Here is a 16,622-nt window from a genome sequence, read left to right as displayed (position 1 = left end):
AGTGGCGACAGAGAGACAGAAAGAAAGAGAGAGAGAGAGAGAGGTGTGGTGTGAGATTTGTACCGGTACCGGAAGGGCAGAGAGAACACCAGGCCAGAAGAGCTACAAAAAAACTAAACTACAGTTACAGAAAAACTACAGTTACAGTACAGCACCGAGCAGGGAGGCCCCTATACGATTTGGGTACCAACTGAATAGCCTCATGCACGTGAACACACACTCGCACACATACACAAACAGATATACAGACACACAAAAACACAGAAATAGATATACAACAAACACTCGCACACAGACAGACATACACACAGTCACACGTCCACTCAATGCCAGTACCCCGCTTTCCCTCTGATGGGGTGTCCCTGACTTCCGAGCGGGCATCCTCTGATCACTGCCACTGGCCGGGGACTTCCCCCATTTTGAGCCAAGCAAAGGTCAGACAGCTGCCGTTAAAACCGCGTGCGAATGTGCCTGACCGAGATACGAAGCTTCTGCTTTGCCAAGTCTCACCTCCCACCACCCCACCCCACATCATCAAATAAAAACCTTGGCGCACCGGACGCGGGCACTGTAAGGAAATTCACACAAGGCCGGGTGGCTCTCCGTTACCCCATAGCCAACGCATAGAGGTCAGGCCTCTTCTCCTTCTCCTCCTGGCAGATCTTGTGGACGCGGCACTCCAGGGCCTGGCCCAGGTTCAGCACCTTGGGGTAGCAGGGCAGGATCTTGGTCAGCACGATGAGGATGTTGCGGATGTGCGTGTACTCGCCCGTCTCCAGGCAGTGCACGGAGGCCTGCAGGGGAGGGGGGGGGAGGGGGGCAAGGGGAGAGTCAGGCGAGGCCAACGTGTTCATCAACGGGGGGACACCTACGCAAATAATCTCCCGCCCCGGACCGGGTTCGGGACATATTTTACAGCAGGGAAAGCGATAGAGCGGGCTAAAAAACCGAAATGCAGAGGTTCTCCACCGTTTCTGGCCCAGGGATTTATCTGTCTAAAACTGTGGTTTTTCACTCTGACACTTCAGTGTGAAAATACCTCCACTGCACAATTGTTTTATATAGTGCCACTATATTTGGATCGTGCTACAGGTGAGACTTCTGCCGCTACACTACTGTATGTCAGGTGTTTTTATACGCTGTGAGAATGCAATGTATATATAAACCCAACCTTGGTCTGGGAACATACACATGATTCTGTACGATTGCGTACTGCAGATTTGGATGACACCCCAATGTCTGGTAGGCACTAGAGATGTTTTGTTACAATAGCGTCTCTGGACCAATCAGGCACAATAGTGTCTTTGGACCAATCAGGCACAATAGTGTCTCTGGACCAATCAGGCACCATCGTGTATCTGGACCAATCAGGCACAATCGTGTCTCTGGACCAATCAGGCAGTCACCAAAGCCACCCCCAGAACACCTCGATGCAAATGTACATCTTCGTATGAAAGATAAGTAAGGAAGTGATTGGCCGTTGGACTCTCTAACGTGCTTGTGTTCCCACGACCGGCAGTTTAATTAAACTTTGCCGTCCTCCCCTAAGGCCGTCGGTTCCGTCTATTAATCAACACGGAGATTATTTTTCTCTGTTAATCACTCTGGACCGCGCTAACGTTAGCACGTCTCCGGTTAAGGGCATTTTCAAACCGAATGAATGTACACACGAAGAGAATTCAACAGGCCCATCTCTCAGATCTCTCAGGGTCCTCGCACACCCATTAGACATGGATAAAAAAAAAAATGGAAGAGCCTTCGTTTGAAATCCTACAACAGTCATAAATCAAAGAAGACAGGTTTAACGAACCAGTTTCATTTGCGCTCTGCCAACAAATGTACAAGCTTTGATGTTAAAGAAAAAGGGAGAAAAAAAAAAGTTTAAGTACTCCCTCAGCTGCTTAAAAGCGCTTTGCAGTCACTGAGAAAACAAAGGCAGTTTCCCTTCATCAAATGACCGGCCCACGTGTCGATGTGGAACAGTAAAAACGTATCATCAAAAAAATATACATTCTTTCAAAGAGAATTAATTATGCAGCAAGTTTTTTCCACAAGGTCAGTGCTTCAATGCTACTTGCTCAGCACAGAAACAATAGCCCGCTCAGCTCCAGACAGAGCGGGGAAGGGGAACTCACTTTAGTCAGCTTGTAGTGCCACTTGTGGACGACGTGTCTGAAGTTCTCGTAGTCCAGCTGGTCCGCCTTGTTCCCGCCGTCGAAGCTCGTCGCTCGGAAGATGGTGAGGAACCCTGGGTAATTGCCGCACTCCTGAAACCAGATTGGAACAACAGAGGCGTATGAATGATGCGCAGAGGCCGGTTTTGTTGGCCCTAAACAAGAATAATGTCGTGGTCTTAAAGCGCTCTGACAGAATTAATTAAATCACATTAAAAAAAAACTCTCGGCCTAATTGTGTGGCCCAGGGATGGCTCGGGCCCTAAATGGTGTTTATGCCAGCGGCCGGCTCTGATGACATTAGAAAGCAAACATTTTTTTAAAAACAAAAGCTACTTTCCAACATCCACCCCTGGTCTCCTGTCAACTAACAGATTAAAAAAAAAAACTAATAAAATTGTTGATATTTATTGAGTGTTAATGTCAATTTAAAATATTACACAGTAACACAGTCTCTTCTCATCGATGGCACAGTAACTGAACACACACGGTCACACGGTACCTTCGTGCAGATGGTGCGGTAACTGAACACATACTCACAGACAGTCAGACGGTACCTTATTGTCGATGGTATGGCAGAAGAACACACACACTGTGACATGGTACCCGTGAACACACACACACGCGGTCACACGGTACCTTCTCGTAGATGGCGCGGTCGCTGTGCCACCGGGTCACCGTCTCCAGCATGCAGCACAGGAAGCGCCCGTACCGCCGAGCCTCGTTCTCCGTGCAGCTGGCCACCGTGTAGATGATGTCAGAGAACACCTGGCGGGGAAGCGTGATGCGATCAATAACCCCTTCCACCTCAACAGCCTTCCTCTCCTACCTCAATAACAGCCATCCCCTTCCACCTCAATAACAGCCATCCCCTTCCACCTCAATAACAGCCATCCCTTTCCACCTCAATAACAGCCTTCTCCTTCCGCCTCAAAAAAAGCTTTCCCATTCCACCTCTCATTTTCACTGCCACAGCCAGCTAGCCTTCAGCAGCAGCAGGACAAGCCAAATCTCAGCCAATCCAACTGATCATATTAAGAAACAACGAACCCTCTGCCAAAACTCTGTCACAAAAACAATCCACATTAGACACCACAATTGCGTGCTGTGTGGCAATACCACAAAGAATGTTCATACAGACTATCGAGCTTGCTATAAAAGAAGCTGGAGGTTGTTTCCAGGCAATTTCATAAAAATTTTACCTTTTATTTTAAGTGATCACTTCACAAATACCTGACAGGAATTAGAAATTCTTTTTAAGTTGGCAGGACAGTATGTATCTGAAAATAAATGTTGAGCAGGGGTTATAAATGTCCCTAGGTGTTATTCTTATCTTTCTGGAGCAACCCTTGGTACACTTTAAGGTGGGTCATTCTGGGCGGAATCCAGAGGAAAGCCAGAGGAACTGCAGATGAGAAGCATGGGGGGGGGGAGCTTACTCTGTCGTAGCAGAGCAGAGTGCAGAAATTGGGGGTTTTCTGCTGGTGCACCAGCTCCACAAATCGGGCGCAGTACACGGCGTCGATGGCTGAGAAGATGCATCGCGGGAAGAGGCAGAGCTGCAGGAACTTGGTGATGGTCTCGTTCTTGGTGGACTCTGAGCGGAAAATTAAAAGACGCGTTCAAAAGCAGCATCGCATCAAATGAGCAAATTTCAGCTGACGTACAAAACAGCTTGTTGTTGTTACAGCACTTAACTCGAAGAGTTATGCTGCATAACAATGCAAGCCATCATCGGAGCCGAATCCCTGGGGTTCGGATGTCTTATTGAGCCAATAAATTCCGACACGTACTGACAGCTATCTGAGTCAGTACAAGGCCGTGGTGTCTGACATTTGTCAGCATTATGTAGGTTCGATAAACACATCTACACCCGATGGAGAAAAGTTCTGAGAGTTTTCTTTTTCCCCCCCTAAGCTTAATGTATTCCATTGACCATGCAAGCCCTATTGTGAACCTGTAAATTGATTTTTCGCTGTTGAAGCAGCACCATTATTGCATCCATTATTGTATTATGATGACGGTGATTATTTTTCTTCGTATTACAATTACCGCCATCATAATGATAACTGATGCCCTTGTTGCTAAGAAATAATAACTGCGGCATTACACCACCAATAACGGTGAAATGATCACCGTCGCTGTGCGGACGCTATAAGTGTTGCTGGTACTGAAAGTGGCCCTTGGGTGCTGAGGCTAACGCCGCTGATGTGTGTGAACGTTGAGCGGTTTGGCGGGTCAGGCACTCACTGGCCAGCAGCCAGTTGTCCTTCTCCAGTTTAAGCCGGTGCAGGACCCTCTGGACGTGCTCCAGCTGTTTCTTCTCCTCCTCCTGCAGCTTGTCCTGCAGCGCCGTGCACCGCTCCTTCTCCTTCTTCTTCTTGTTCAAGGGCTGCAGGGAGGAAGACATCAGCATCAGCAACCGCAGCCGCAGAGCAAAGACACGGCCCAGACACAACAACCCCATCAGACAAAACACAACAACAACCCCATCAGCTAAAACACAACAACAACCCCATCAGACAAAACACAACAACAACCCCATCAGACAAAACACAACAACAACCCCATCAGCTAAAACACAACAACCCTATCAGCTAAAACTCAACAACAGACCAAACACAATAACCCCATCAGCTAAAACAAAAACCCAATCAGCTAAAACACAAGAACCCCATCAGACAAAACACAATGACAACATGAGATGAAACACAACTCCTCCTCAGATAAAACACGAGACAAAATAACATCACCATCAGACAAAACACAACATGCAATACTAACAACAGCCTTGCTACAGACCAAGACACGACATCGTAAACGCCAGACATCGCAAACACACGACACAATAACCAAATAAATAAGCTAGCCAGCAGGCTTTCACATTTCACAAAGGCATTGTGAGCACACATCATTTGAATTGGACAAGCAGATCAATTATTTACCTACAAGATTGTTTTGGCATCACATTTACTTTTGTTGGAAATGCATTTACAATGTGCCTGATGCGTTTCATCAGCAATCCTGTCCTCTAATTGGTTTACAATTTAGCCCTGAGTGTAAATGGAGGAAGGGCAAATGTCCAGGTGGAGAACAAGGTGGAAATGCTGTCAGGCTGAAAGATCTGCTTTAACTGGACATAGTGCTGAGCCAAGAGTACACTGAGCAAAGTTGAACCAGCTGCTTGACTAAATATAGAGTTGAAAAATGTAGATTTAAAGACTAAGCCGTGTAAGTATTGTATGAGAGCATCCACTAAGTAAATAAACACTGTCAAAGCTCTTAAGTTCTGTGATGTGTGAAAACAGGCAGGTTAGAAAATACCAATTCCAAAAGTGAGATTGTAAGCCTTAAAACTTGCAGACGGCTCAGAATATTTTTATGCATCAAAGCCTAGGATGCCTGTAGCTGTCAACAATTTAAATTAAGTTTCCACACAGGTCTTCTAAAAATAAAAATAAAATGTTGAAAGGAAAATAACACTGTGCGGCACCGAACACTGATAGATTTACCTCCAGGGAGGAGGCAGTAAACATCTGTTGCAAAAACAGATAAACAGAAGAGAAGTGGCGTCGGCGGGCGGGCGGGGGACGGGCAGGACCACCTACCATCTCGGGGTTCTCGTCGATGGCCTTCATCTGCACCTTGAGCTTGTTGACCTCGCGGTCGTAGGCGCTGTGGGGCACGGCCAGGTCGTACATGGTGAGGGACCAGAAGGTGGCGTAGAACTGCGGCCGCAGGTCGTCCCACACCTTGGGCAGGTGCAGGGACACCACGGCCTCGTGCACGGGCCCCATCACCAGCTCGCACGCCGCCATGTACTTGTGCACCTTCTGCTGCTGCCGGTTGCCCTTCTCCGCCTTCTTCAGCTCGTCGTACTTGGACTGCGGGCGACAGCAAGGGGGCGCCGGTGAGCTCTGCCCTGAACGCCGCTAGACTGATAGCAGCTAGCACGATTCTGCGCTTTCCAAGGTTTTAACACATTGGAGTGCAAGAAACCAAGCGGCCGTGTGGCATGGATGCACTTGGAAGGCTTTAGAAAAACGATTCTGCTGCTTCTCTTTAAGGAGCGAGATGGTGTAAACACGCCGTGACTATGCAGAGATAAAACACAGGGAATACTCCAGCAGTACTGGGGAGGTAAAAAAATATAAAACATAAAACAAGACAGGGAAGGGGGAGGTGCGCTCTGCTCTGTCTCTACAGGCCTGAAGAGGGAGGGGGAGGGAAGACGTACAAAAGAAGTGAAGGAGATTACAGGAGAAGGGGGGGATGATGGGTAAGGAGAAGCAAGGGGAAAAATACGAGGAGGGAGGGAACAAAGAGACAGAAAGGCAGAGTAAGAGGGAGGGGAAAAGGGGATTTGAGGAGACACGGGGAGTGAAGGAGAAATGAAATGCGGCCCAGAGGGGGGTGGAGAGGGAGGGGGGAGGCTGGCGCTGCTCCAGCGCGCTCCGGCGGGACCGCGGCTCACTCACCAGGATCTGGTGGGCGTACATGGGGCGGGACAGGAAGAAGGCGGCGTCGTGCGGCGTGTGGAACTGGTTGCACAGGACGTCCACGGGGGGCACCCGCTTGATGTAGTCCTCCGTGCTCAGGTTGGAGGCCAGGAAGCCGCCGAACTGCACCAGGGTGTCGTGGCACTGCGGCGGGACGGGGGGGGGGGGAGAGAAAGCGCAGGGTGAGCGGCAGTTCGGCGCGAGCACGCCGCCCCGGTCCCTCCGAGGGCCGCGGTATCGCCCCCGTTTTTTTTCGGACGGGCCTCCTCGTCTTATTAAACCCATCCGTCAGCGTGAGGGCGGAGCGCCGGGGGCGGCCCTTCGGCTTCGGGGGGCCTCTCGGAGGTGCGTTCGCCGCAGCGCCCCCCGTACCCCGCGTAGGCGATGGCGGCCTCCGGACTCCGGGAGGAAACCGGACGCCTTTTTTTCTCCCAGAACCCCCGAGGCCGAACGCTCTGGCGAGGACGGAGAACGGCGAGCCGACCGCTCCGCTCCCCGCCTCCCGCGCCTTCGGCGTCGTCCCGTCCAGTAAAACTCCCTGCGCCGCTTCTCTGACAGTCAGAATTGATCTGGGCGCAAAACACCGTTTTCTACTTAAGCTTCCGCGTTCCCACCGGGGTTTGGCTTGGGGGGTGCGGGGTGGGGGGTAGGGTGGGGGTGGGGGGGCTGGAACCGCGTCGCTGACCGAGAGAAAGGCTTTTTTGCGAGCGAGCGAGGAGGAGAAGCGGTCGTAAAACACGGGCGAGGGGCCAGCGGAGCGGAACGCGCTACCGGGGGGCCTGATCTATAGAGTCACCGGTAAGTGCGTACGGGAGAGAGCGTCTGGGGCGGGGCCCTGCTGCGGTTGGTTGACCTCTCGAGCTGAGTGGAAAGCCTGAGGTCGGAGAGAGAAACGACCGTGGCAAGAGGACGCCGAGAGGCCAGAGCGCCAAAGGCCTGCTCTTTTCATAAATCGCTTCTGTGCGGGACCACCAGGGCGCAAGGAATTCCTCGTTCAGAGGGAGAGTAACGCCAGCACAAAATCATAGTTCAGCCAAACTCCCTCACTCACTGTCATTTTACCACAGGGAAGAGAAAAGAAATGGACCCAAGACCCCAGCTTTGAGGGTTCACGTCAAAGGTGAGGTTATCCCCGTCTCCTCCGTTTCGGGGTGACCCGTGAAGGGGTCGGGAGGAATCGCCAGGCTGGGCGTGCCGAAACCCCCAGATCTGCGGCTCTACACCGGGAGGGATCCCCGCTGGCGCGCTCTGTCTGAAGGGACGGCTGCACGGGGGGCCGCGGAACCCAAAATAAGCACAGCGTGGCTATTCCCATCGCCGCCGCCGCCGCCGGCCAGGCGGAACTCTAACGGGGTCAGCGTTCCAGCCCGTCGCTCGACAGGCCCCGTTCTGTGTCCTCAGCGTGCTAAATTTCGCCCTACCTGAGACACAGAAAAAACCTGCTTTCCGCGCGGACAGCTGCTAATGCAGGACGGCATGGCGCTCAGGCGGAGCTGGGCCTACTGAGAAAGCGATCTTTTTCCACTGCCCTTTTCTACAAATAAAGAACACTCAAACACGCACACCGTCGCATCATTAACATTAAGTGCGTTTAGCTTGGGAATCGAACGCACTCTTCAGACTTCACTCATTTTAAAACCCTCTTCCGAGTTAAAAAGGCAGAAACAGAAACGCGTTTCGGATACGAGGAGCACGAGTTCAGCAACTTCACGGTTAAATTTCAGGGCGCCGGCAGGCTCGTGCATAAATCATGCCTGGGTAATTAAAGAAAGGCCTGACTGTATCAATCAGAAAGCCGCGGTGCGGTCCGGGAGAGAGAACGCGCTCGACGCCGGAGATCTCGGGACGTTTGAGGTGACGGGCGCCGCGCGCTCCTCACGCCGGGGAAATGAGGGCGAATTAAGGCCCGAGCTCGCCCCCCCCCTCCCCCGCGGACGACGGAGACCGCGCCTCCCAGGCATATCGTGACTAATTATCTGGACGCGGCAGTGAGGCGGTGCCGCCAAATCAACCCCCCCCCCCCCCCCCAACCCCCCTCCCCCAAAAAATAAGCCCCGATGAGTCATTGGTGGAGAGGGAAAAGAGCTTGCAGCACAGCGCTGGCTGAGCAAAACACTAATATGGAAAAGCTGAGGGGACGGAAGCCTTGATTAGGCTCAGTGTGCGCTGTGAGCCAAAGCTCGCTGTTAGACCCGTTTTGGGGGAAGAGTGGGGCGGTGAATTTCGGTACGCGTGCTGAAACCATTCCTTTTCTGGCACGGTCGCTTAAAGATGAGAGGAGGGTTTCTTCAGATACTGTGATGTCATGTCAGTGGCTCACCAGGACGGGCACAAGGATGAGTTCATGGACTACCTAGAGCAGGGGTGTCCAACCTTATCGGAAAAGGGCTGGTGTGGGTGTTTTTGTCTTAGCCAACTGTGACATCTGATTCAACTAATTAACCAACTGCGGTCTTCAGTCAACACCTTGATAAGTGGAATCAAGTGTCTTACTGCTAGGCTAAAACAAAGACCTGTGCCCACACTGGGCCTTTTCGGAGTGGATTTGACACCTATTTAGCACGTTAGCTCTGGTCATACCAGCAGAGGAGTGCTATAGCATAAGAGTGAATTTCACCCTTTTGTAGTTTCTATAACACACAATGTAATGGATTCTTGGGGCCAGCAGTCTGGGGAGGTGGAAAGAGTGTGGTTCTGATCCGGTCCCGTACCTGGTCGTAGAGCTTGCCCACCAGTTTGAGGTGCTTCTCGCCGCCCTCGGAGAAGACCACCCCGTTCCTCTGCTGGGCCATCAGCAGGCAGAGGGGCAGGGCCAGCTCGTGGTCCAGCAGCGCGTCCTTCAGGCGCTGGGAGGACTTCTTGGTGTTCCGGATTTGGCCGAAGTAGCCACCCTGGATGCAAGGACGGAGCCCGCCAGTCAGAACTACACTACCCACGTCCCCCCACTTCACACACAAGACTCCCTGAGGGCTCATAAACAGACTTACACGCTGTCTGCAGCACAGTGAAGTTTCAGTATAAATGCACCATGAATATTTGATGAGGTCTTACAGGACCACTTGAAAAATGAAAGAAGAGAAGAGAGAGACAGAAGGAGAGAGAAAGAGAATGTGCCAGGTAGTGTAGAAACAGTCACGGAAAGTGATCTCTGTATAATGGCAGCAGCAAGCCCTGGTCTTCTCCTTCTACAGCAGCACGCGATACGCAGCTCCAATCAGAAAGCCCGTCTCCTTATCTCTCCGCTGAGAAGCCTCCCACAGCACACCAAAGGCATCTTAAATTTGGCCAAACATATGGTTTTCGGCTGTTTTATGCATTGAGCACATTATGCATGCAGAGGCCAAACTGGGTTTGGCCCGTCGTGCACGCAGAGGCCGCGCTGCGGTGCGGTTTAGGGCAGGCCTGGGGACGGGCTTCACCTCCGCTTTGAGCTGCTCCCCTCCCGTCATGGCCTCCAGCTGCTCCATCGTCATCTCGTCCGTGATCTCGATGCCGGCCATCTTCTGCACCACCTCCTTCATGATCAGCAGATCAAAGCTGCGGGGGAAAAAACACGCGCGCGCACAGACACGCACACGCACACACACACACACACCACACATCACACATCACACATCACACATGCACACACGCACGCACACATGCACACACGCACACACATCACACACACACACACACACACACACACACACACACACACACACACACCACCCACGCACACACACACACATCACACACATCACACACACGCGCGCGCACACACGCACAGGCACAAACTCATCAGAAGGGAAGGTCTCCGGGCGAGCACAGCCGCTGCACACGGACGGGGGCGTAGCCGCTGAGAACAGACCAGGCCGTGACCCCCGTTCCCAGATAACCACCCAGCGAAAGGAAATAACGGGAGTGAAATGGAAAGCAGCCCTCTTGACAAAGCGCTGCGTCTGGCAGGCGTGACCTACATCACACACTCTAAATGTGAGCTGCTGGAGCCGGGCTGTGGCACAGGGAGGGCTGGGCTGAGCGAGAGGGAGGGAGAGAGAGAGAGAGAGGGAGAGAGAGAGAGAGAGAGAGAGAGAGAGAGGGAGAGAGAGAGAGCGGGGGAGGCCGTGGTGTGCTGGGTACAGATACTGAGACAGCCCCAGGTATGAGAGAGAGAGCGAGAGAGAGAGAAGATGGAGGGAAAGAGCAAGAGGGAAGAAGATGGAGGAAGAAACAGGGAGGGAGGGAGAGAGAGAAACCGAGTACTAGAGGAGGAGGAGGGAGAGAGGGAAGGTGATGGACGAAGAAAGAAAGGTAGAGGGAAAAAGATGAGGAAGAAGACAAGGAGGAAAAGAGAACGAGAGAGAAGATGGAGGGAGAGAGGCCGAGAGAGGAAGAGGAAGAAGATGAGGAAGAGATAGAAGACCAGAGAAGGACGAAGAGAGAAAGAGGTAAAACTAGAGAGAACAGAAGAGGGTGGAATAAAGAGCAAGAGAGAGATAGAGAACGATTCAGAACGTGAGAGATGAGCGAGAGTGAGAGAGAAAGAGAGAGAGAGGGAGAGGGAGAGGGAGAGCGCGAGAGTAAGAGACAGAACACGACGGAGAGAGATAGAGAGAGAGTAGGAGAGAGATAAAGAGAGAGAGAGTGAGAGATAGAGCGAGAGTAAGAGAGAGAGTGAGAGAGCGTGAGAGATAGAGCGAGAGTAAGAGAGAGCGAGAGATAGAGAGAGAGAGAGCGTGAGAGATAGAGCAAGAGTAAGAGACAGAGAGAGAGAGAGAGCGTGAGAGATAGAGAGAGAGAGTGAGAGAGCGTGAGAGATGGAGAGAGCGATAGAGAGAGCGAGTGAGATGTGTGGGGGTGCCAGGCCCTCGCTGTGACAGATGAGGCCTGAAAAGCAGGTCAGGCGGAGTGGGCTTCTCGCTCCGCTCTCGCGGCTGCGCTGGCCGAGGCGTGGGCAGCCTGGCTCCCTGCCATCCCCACCTCCCCCGCAATCCTCCCCACGTGGGCGGGGCCCGCTTACCTCTTTCCCGCCTTCAGCTGATTGGTCACGTACTGCAGCAGGCCCGCCAGCTCGATGGGGTATTTCCTAAAAACAGCACCGCAGAGGCTGGCCAGACCTGAGGACACACGCGCATCACACGTTAGCGTTAGCGCACAGGGGCTCAGAACGCTTAGCCGCTCAACCTGCGCATTCCCTGCGTGACCGACTTTTAAATGGGTTAAACTGCAGTGCTGAGGTAAACTGACAGATCTCCTCGGTGTGCTGTACTCCGAGGCCCTCCCAACACCCAATGGGGAAACAGTTACATGCAGGCCACAATTCAAGGAGAAGAGGATTCATGCGTTTTTTCGACTAAACCCAAGAAGGCTGAAAAACAAAATGGCTGACATCAAGGCTGTCAAGGTTCAAAAGTTACAGCCAAAGGTTTACGTCCAGAATTTGGCCTGTTGGCAGTAGTGTTAATGTACCGACCTCAAATTTGGTGATACCTTAGACTGCCTTCTATCAGTGTGCCAAATTTCACAAAAATCCACCAAGCCGTTCTCAGGGCTGCCATGGCAGAAAATAGCAGAAAAAACTAACAACTACAATAGGTTCCTATGCACTTAAAGTGCTTGGCCACTAATAAAGTGAATTTGTACTTTAGGTTTAATTAGGTAGCCATGTCAATAAGATTAAATACGCACTTCTGAAGAATAAACAGTTTCCATGATTCCCTATCACGCAAATTACACCCCCTTTTTATAAGCCCTTGTGCCTCTATGAAAATAGAGATTGAGTTTCTTAACCTCAATTTTATTTCAGTAGGATTTCTAAAACATGCTTAAATAACAATCAGTCTGGCTCGCTCTCATTTTGAAGTAAAAAGCTCCTCTGGTAAATATAGAAAAGATGTTTCATTAGGAACAATGAAATAAACCTGGGCTTATGTTCCCTACAAGCCGATTAATGCTTGGCTTGGTTTTCTCCATCCCCTGACTTATTACTTATCACCAGAAAACCGAGCCAAGTTCAACAGCAACAGCTCTGTTCATCCACCGGTGTACGCTGAACTACACGCTGCTTTGTGGTAAACAGGAAGATCGCTCAGCAAGACACCATGGCGCCCGAGGGAAAATAAGTGGTCGTAGGACGAACGCTGAGGAGCACTGCGAGACCGAGCACTGCCCTCGTTTTATTCGCTGAGCCGGAAAGCTACAAATACTGATTCATTTGGTGGAGAAAAAAAAAAATCACGAGTTTTCCCAAAAAGCGCAAGCCCTTCCATTAATCTCATTCGCTTAAAGCTCTGACCGACGGGCAAATGAGAAGGACAGGTCACACGGGCAACGCCGAACGCAGCGTTTTCCAGACGTCATCGTGGCGGGAGGGGGAGAAAGAGACAAGAACGAGGCCAATGCAATCATTCCGCTGTAGCACCTATCACAGAAAAGGCTGTCTGATCTAGCGACTCATGGCGGTGAGCACAGGTGTATTTCTGTAGGCGAAAGGAAACACCTCCCCAGGAAAGCGTCACCACTGAAATTGCACCACGCGTTTTGATTCACAACTGAGCTCGTGCAATAAGCTCTTCGAGAGACAAAACGGCGTAGCCCGCGGACGTCGTCGTCTCTCCCCGGGCACACTTCGGTCGGCTCAAAGCAATCGAGACTGCGTAAAGACTACTTCAAAAGAAATAAAGAAAAAAAAAAAAAAAAAGACTATCGCAATAATCACTAAACAAGCATGCTAGACTACAGTCTAATTTACTGGAAAAAACTCATTACCAGCAGGCACTTCAAAATGCACCCGCAGAGAAAATGCAAAAGGCTGCCAAGAAAAAAAAAACAAACACCTTGCTATTAAAATTCGGTGTACCTGCGTGGACGTGGGAAGACGCGCACAAAGCCACTTACTCTGCAGCCAGGAGGAGATGGTGGTGTCGTCGTGCTTCATCTTCTCCTTCTCAGGATTGGCCAGGGCTTCGATGATGCAATCTTTCAGAGGGGGTCAAGGAGCGCACTCTTCATTCGCACCGGCGAGCGGGGCCAGGGCCGCGGAAGGTTGCCGGGCCAACGCCAGGCCAACGCGCCGCGGCCAACCCTTTAACGTGCTAACGTTTTCGAACGGACCGGGCGGGGGGGGGGGGAGCGCGTGGGCGGGTTCAGGTAAGGTGCCGAAAATAAATAGTTTTTTTTTTCCCCCCCGGTGTCTCAAAGGGAGCTTAATGGAAACATCAAATAGGTTCAAAATGGCAGTCTATGTAAAGAAAGGACCTGCTGTTCCAGGCCCTGGCGGTGCAGACACACGAGACACGTTTGGCATTTTCAAAGAGCCTGCCTCCGCGACTCCACCATTCAGGCGCTACCGCTATCGGCCGAGGCGAGGACTCTCGCCCTTATCTCTCAGCGGACAGCGCTTCGCGGGAAAGGGGAGACGCCGTGACGGGTCGAGCCGTGAAAGGATACAGGCCAGCACGTCGTAGCTGAGCGAGGTGAGGTATTTCAGGGAGTCCACCACCGGCGTGATCAGGTTGTCGTACCACTGGATCTGAGACAGGATCTGAAAAGACCGAAAAGACCGTCGCTCGTCATAACGGCAACGGAAGGGGCCATCACGTACCCATCAGTGTTTCAACCAATCTTAGCGCTTCTCTTAGGACAGCCAACCATTTTAACTGGTCCAAATTACTCTGACAATTGACAGTGCATAAATAGACCATGCACCCATGATGGGGGAAAAAACTATTTGTTGGGCTCCATAGAGTTAGTATGAGCAGTCCGTCAATGCTGCTATATAGTTACATGTCATATCCTAAAGAAGCAAATTAAACAAATACACAAATGAATATTTCTGACACAGCCTCTGACAGTTAATGAAAGTTGTAAGTCTGTACTGGTGATAAAATGGCTGGCGTGCCGCCATTCCGGATCCCACAGTTTCCCTCCTTTCCCCTCACGTCTAATGGTCTGAACCCCCGTTTTTCTGCTCGACGGCTCATTCCTTTCGCACGCTTTGTCACGGCCCAACACACAACGACTTTTCGGCATTTTCGCAACCCTGTAAATGCGCCGACTGCTGACAATAACTCTGTGGAGCGCGGCGGATCGTTGCGGGCGGGGCCGTCGTCGTGTGACGCGCCAGGCACCGTCTCTACGGTGCAGCGCAGCGAGCCCGGCTCCCTCATCACCAGCGGAGAACGGCCACATTACGAGCGGTAATGTGCCTTTGATGATGTTCCCCGCGAAGCCCAGCTTTTTCGGCAGGACTCCAGCTGAGGAGGAGGTGTGGAATTCGGGACGGGTAATGGGAGAGACCGCGGGCTCGGAGCTGCGAGCCGGCAGAGCCTCCTCTCCCATTCCGCTCACGTCCGGAGCGGGAGGCAACAAAAAAACCCCGCTCCCCCTCCGCAGCTTTGCTTCAGACTCGGAGCCCTGTCCGGTTCTGTGTGAAATGCTAATGTGGCGCGGAGCCGCTGCTTCTGACAGATCGCTGAAAAGTGTACAAGGGCTTCGGAGGCCGTCCTCCCCGCTCGCCGCGTCCAAGATGAACCCGCGCTCCCTCCGTCTACCCGAATGTTCGCCCTTCTGCTTCACAGTGAGTAACAATCACTCCGAACCAGCCCTGCCTTCCACCGAACCGGCCTACTGTGTACACACCCAAATCACCCTGGCAGCGTGAACAGCATCGCTACTCAAACACCGATATATAACAACGCGCCAGGGTTTTAATACTCTATGACTGAGGATTCCAAATTTGATGATTACAAAATTCTTAATTTCGTCCTATTAGCATTTCCAATTTTCTAGTCCAGGAGCTGCCTCTGTACCATCCAACTAATGCAAGATTCCCTGCTTACTTTGAGCTTCACGTAAACCATTAATTTTTGCATTTTAGCACTAGAAGAATGAACTGCTCTAAGCAATACTGCCAAATGGAAGAAAAACAGCTTTCTAATGGAAGGAAGCCGGAAAAGTAATGTTTGAGCCGGAGAGATAAAGCGGTCCCCATTACGGCTCCTCATTTGCCCTCCACCTGGCCCATTATGTCCGTCACAAGCGGTAAAGTACGCACGTAGTCAAAGAGGATTGTGGGATTGCTGTGGCTCAGCTTGCCGATCTGCCGTCCGGAAGGCTTCACGTTCTCCTTGGTCAGGCGCCTACGAAGAAGAAAAAAAGGGGGGGGGGGGGGGGACGGGAGGGGAAGGGGGGGGGGGGAGTGGGTGAGAGAGACGGGAAACACAAGATTCAGCCGGGCTTCTGCCACACACGCTCACCGGGAGCGTCTATCTCTTCATTTAGGAGCGAGCGGCTGTTCTGCGGGAGTACAGGGACTCAGACACCCGGGCTAACTGGCGGGGTGATGTAACGGGCCCGGCGATGCGGGGAGAGCAGCAGGTCCGCCCGAGCCCGTAATTGACAGGCGTGATGTATCAGTGCTCTTCCCCCCCCTCAGCCCAAACCGAGAGGGCCTCCGCGTCGCCGGGGTTACGTCTGATTACACACCGTACCGATTTTGCCATCGCGGCGGCCCTTCCCCCCCCGCGCCGACGGCCCTCGAGTAAACGCAACGGCGAAATGATGGATCGGATTTGCGGATGATAAATTCAGATGTTAAACCCACCGAGGGGGAACCTGTGATCGGGTCGGAGGCCGGGAGTCCGGGACTATCGCTGGGGACCGCGAGGCTCCGGTTTCCCGAGAAGAAATTTTGCATCTAAATCTGCCGCGGAAACGCGAGCGGTCTGACAAAAAAAAAAAAATAGGTGAAGGGGGTAGAACGTGTTCGCAAACGATAAAACATTGGCAGCACGCTTCGGTTAATTGTTTTATTGTTCAATAAGCGATTCTGTAAGTAGGCCGGGAACGCGACAGCGGGTGCGCATCGCGCGGCTGACTGTGAGGCGGCCATGTTGCGTCTCTCCGGTAGAATGCCGACTGGCTCCTGTGTGACGCGCAGACAGACATTAAGGCTGAGCGGCGCTGC

The 16,622-nt window shown here is 52.1% G+C and overlaps 1 protein-coding gene across 1 annotated transcript in view; it reads right to left on the bottom strand.

Moving 5' to 3' along the window:
- thoc2 (THO complex 2) overlaps positions 1 to 16,622 on the bottom strand; it is a 59,746-nt gene that overhangs the window by 16,484 nt on the left and 26,640 nt on the right. The window contains exons 16-28 of the mRNA XM_035408151.1: positions 15,711 to 15,795; positions 14,105 to 14,198; positions 13,553 to 13,633; positions 11,676 to 11,772; positions 10,093 to 10,210; positions 9,385 to 9,564; positions 6,653 to 6,817; positions 5,783 to 6,058; positions 4,425 to 4,566; positions 3,614 to 3,771; positions 2,814 to 2,942; positions 2,136 to 2,267; positions 610 to 794 (exon numbers count right to left, since the gene is read on the bottom strand). Of these exons, the coding sequence (XP_035264042.1) occupies positions 610 to 794; positions 2,136 to 2,267; positions 2,814 to 2,942; positions 3,614 to 3,771; positions 4,425 to 4,566; positions 5,783 to 6,058; positions 6,653 to 6,817; positions 9,385 to 9,564; positions 10,093 to 10,210; positions 11,676 to 11,772; positions 13,553 to 13,633; positions 14,105 to 14,198; positions 15,711 to 15,795 (1,842 nt within the window). The remainder of the gene's footprint in view (positions 1 to 609; positions 795 to 2,135; positions 2,268 to 2,813; positions 2,943 to 3,613; positions 3,772 to 4,424; positions 4,567 to 5,782; positions 6,059 to 6,652; positions 6,818 to 9,384; positions 9,565 to 10,092; positions 10,211 to 11,675; positions 11,773 to 13,552; positions 13,634 to 14,104; positions 14,199 to 15,710; positions 15,796 to 16,622) is intronic.

The sequence above is a fragment of the Anguilla anguilla genome, chromosome 3 (genome assembly GCF_013347855.1).
Source record: "Anguilla anguilla isolate fAngAng1 chromosome 3, fAngAng1.pri, whole genome shotgun sequence".
NCBI lineage: Eukaryota > Metazoa > Chordata > Actinopteri > Anguilliformes > Anguillidae > Anguilla > Anguilla anguilla.
Note: the sequence above shows the minus strand (reverse complement) of the source record. Positions and strands in the feature narration are given on the sequence as shown.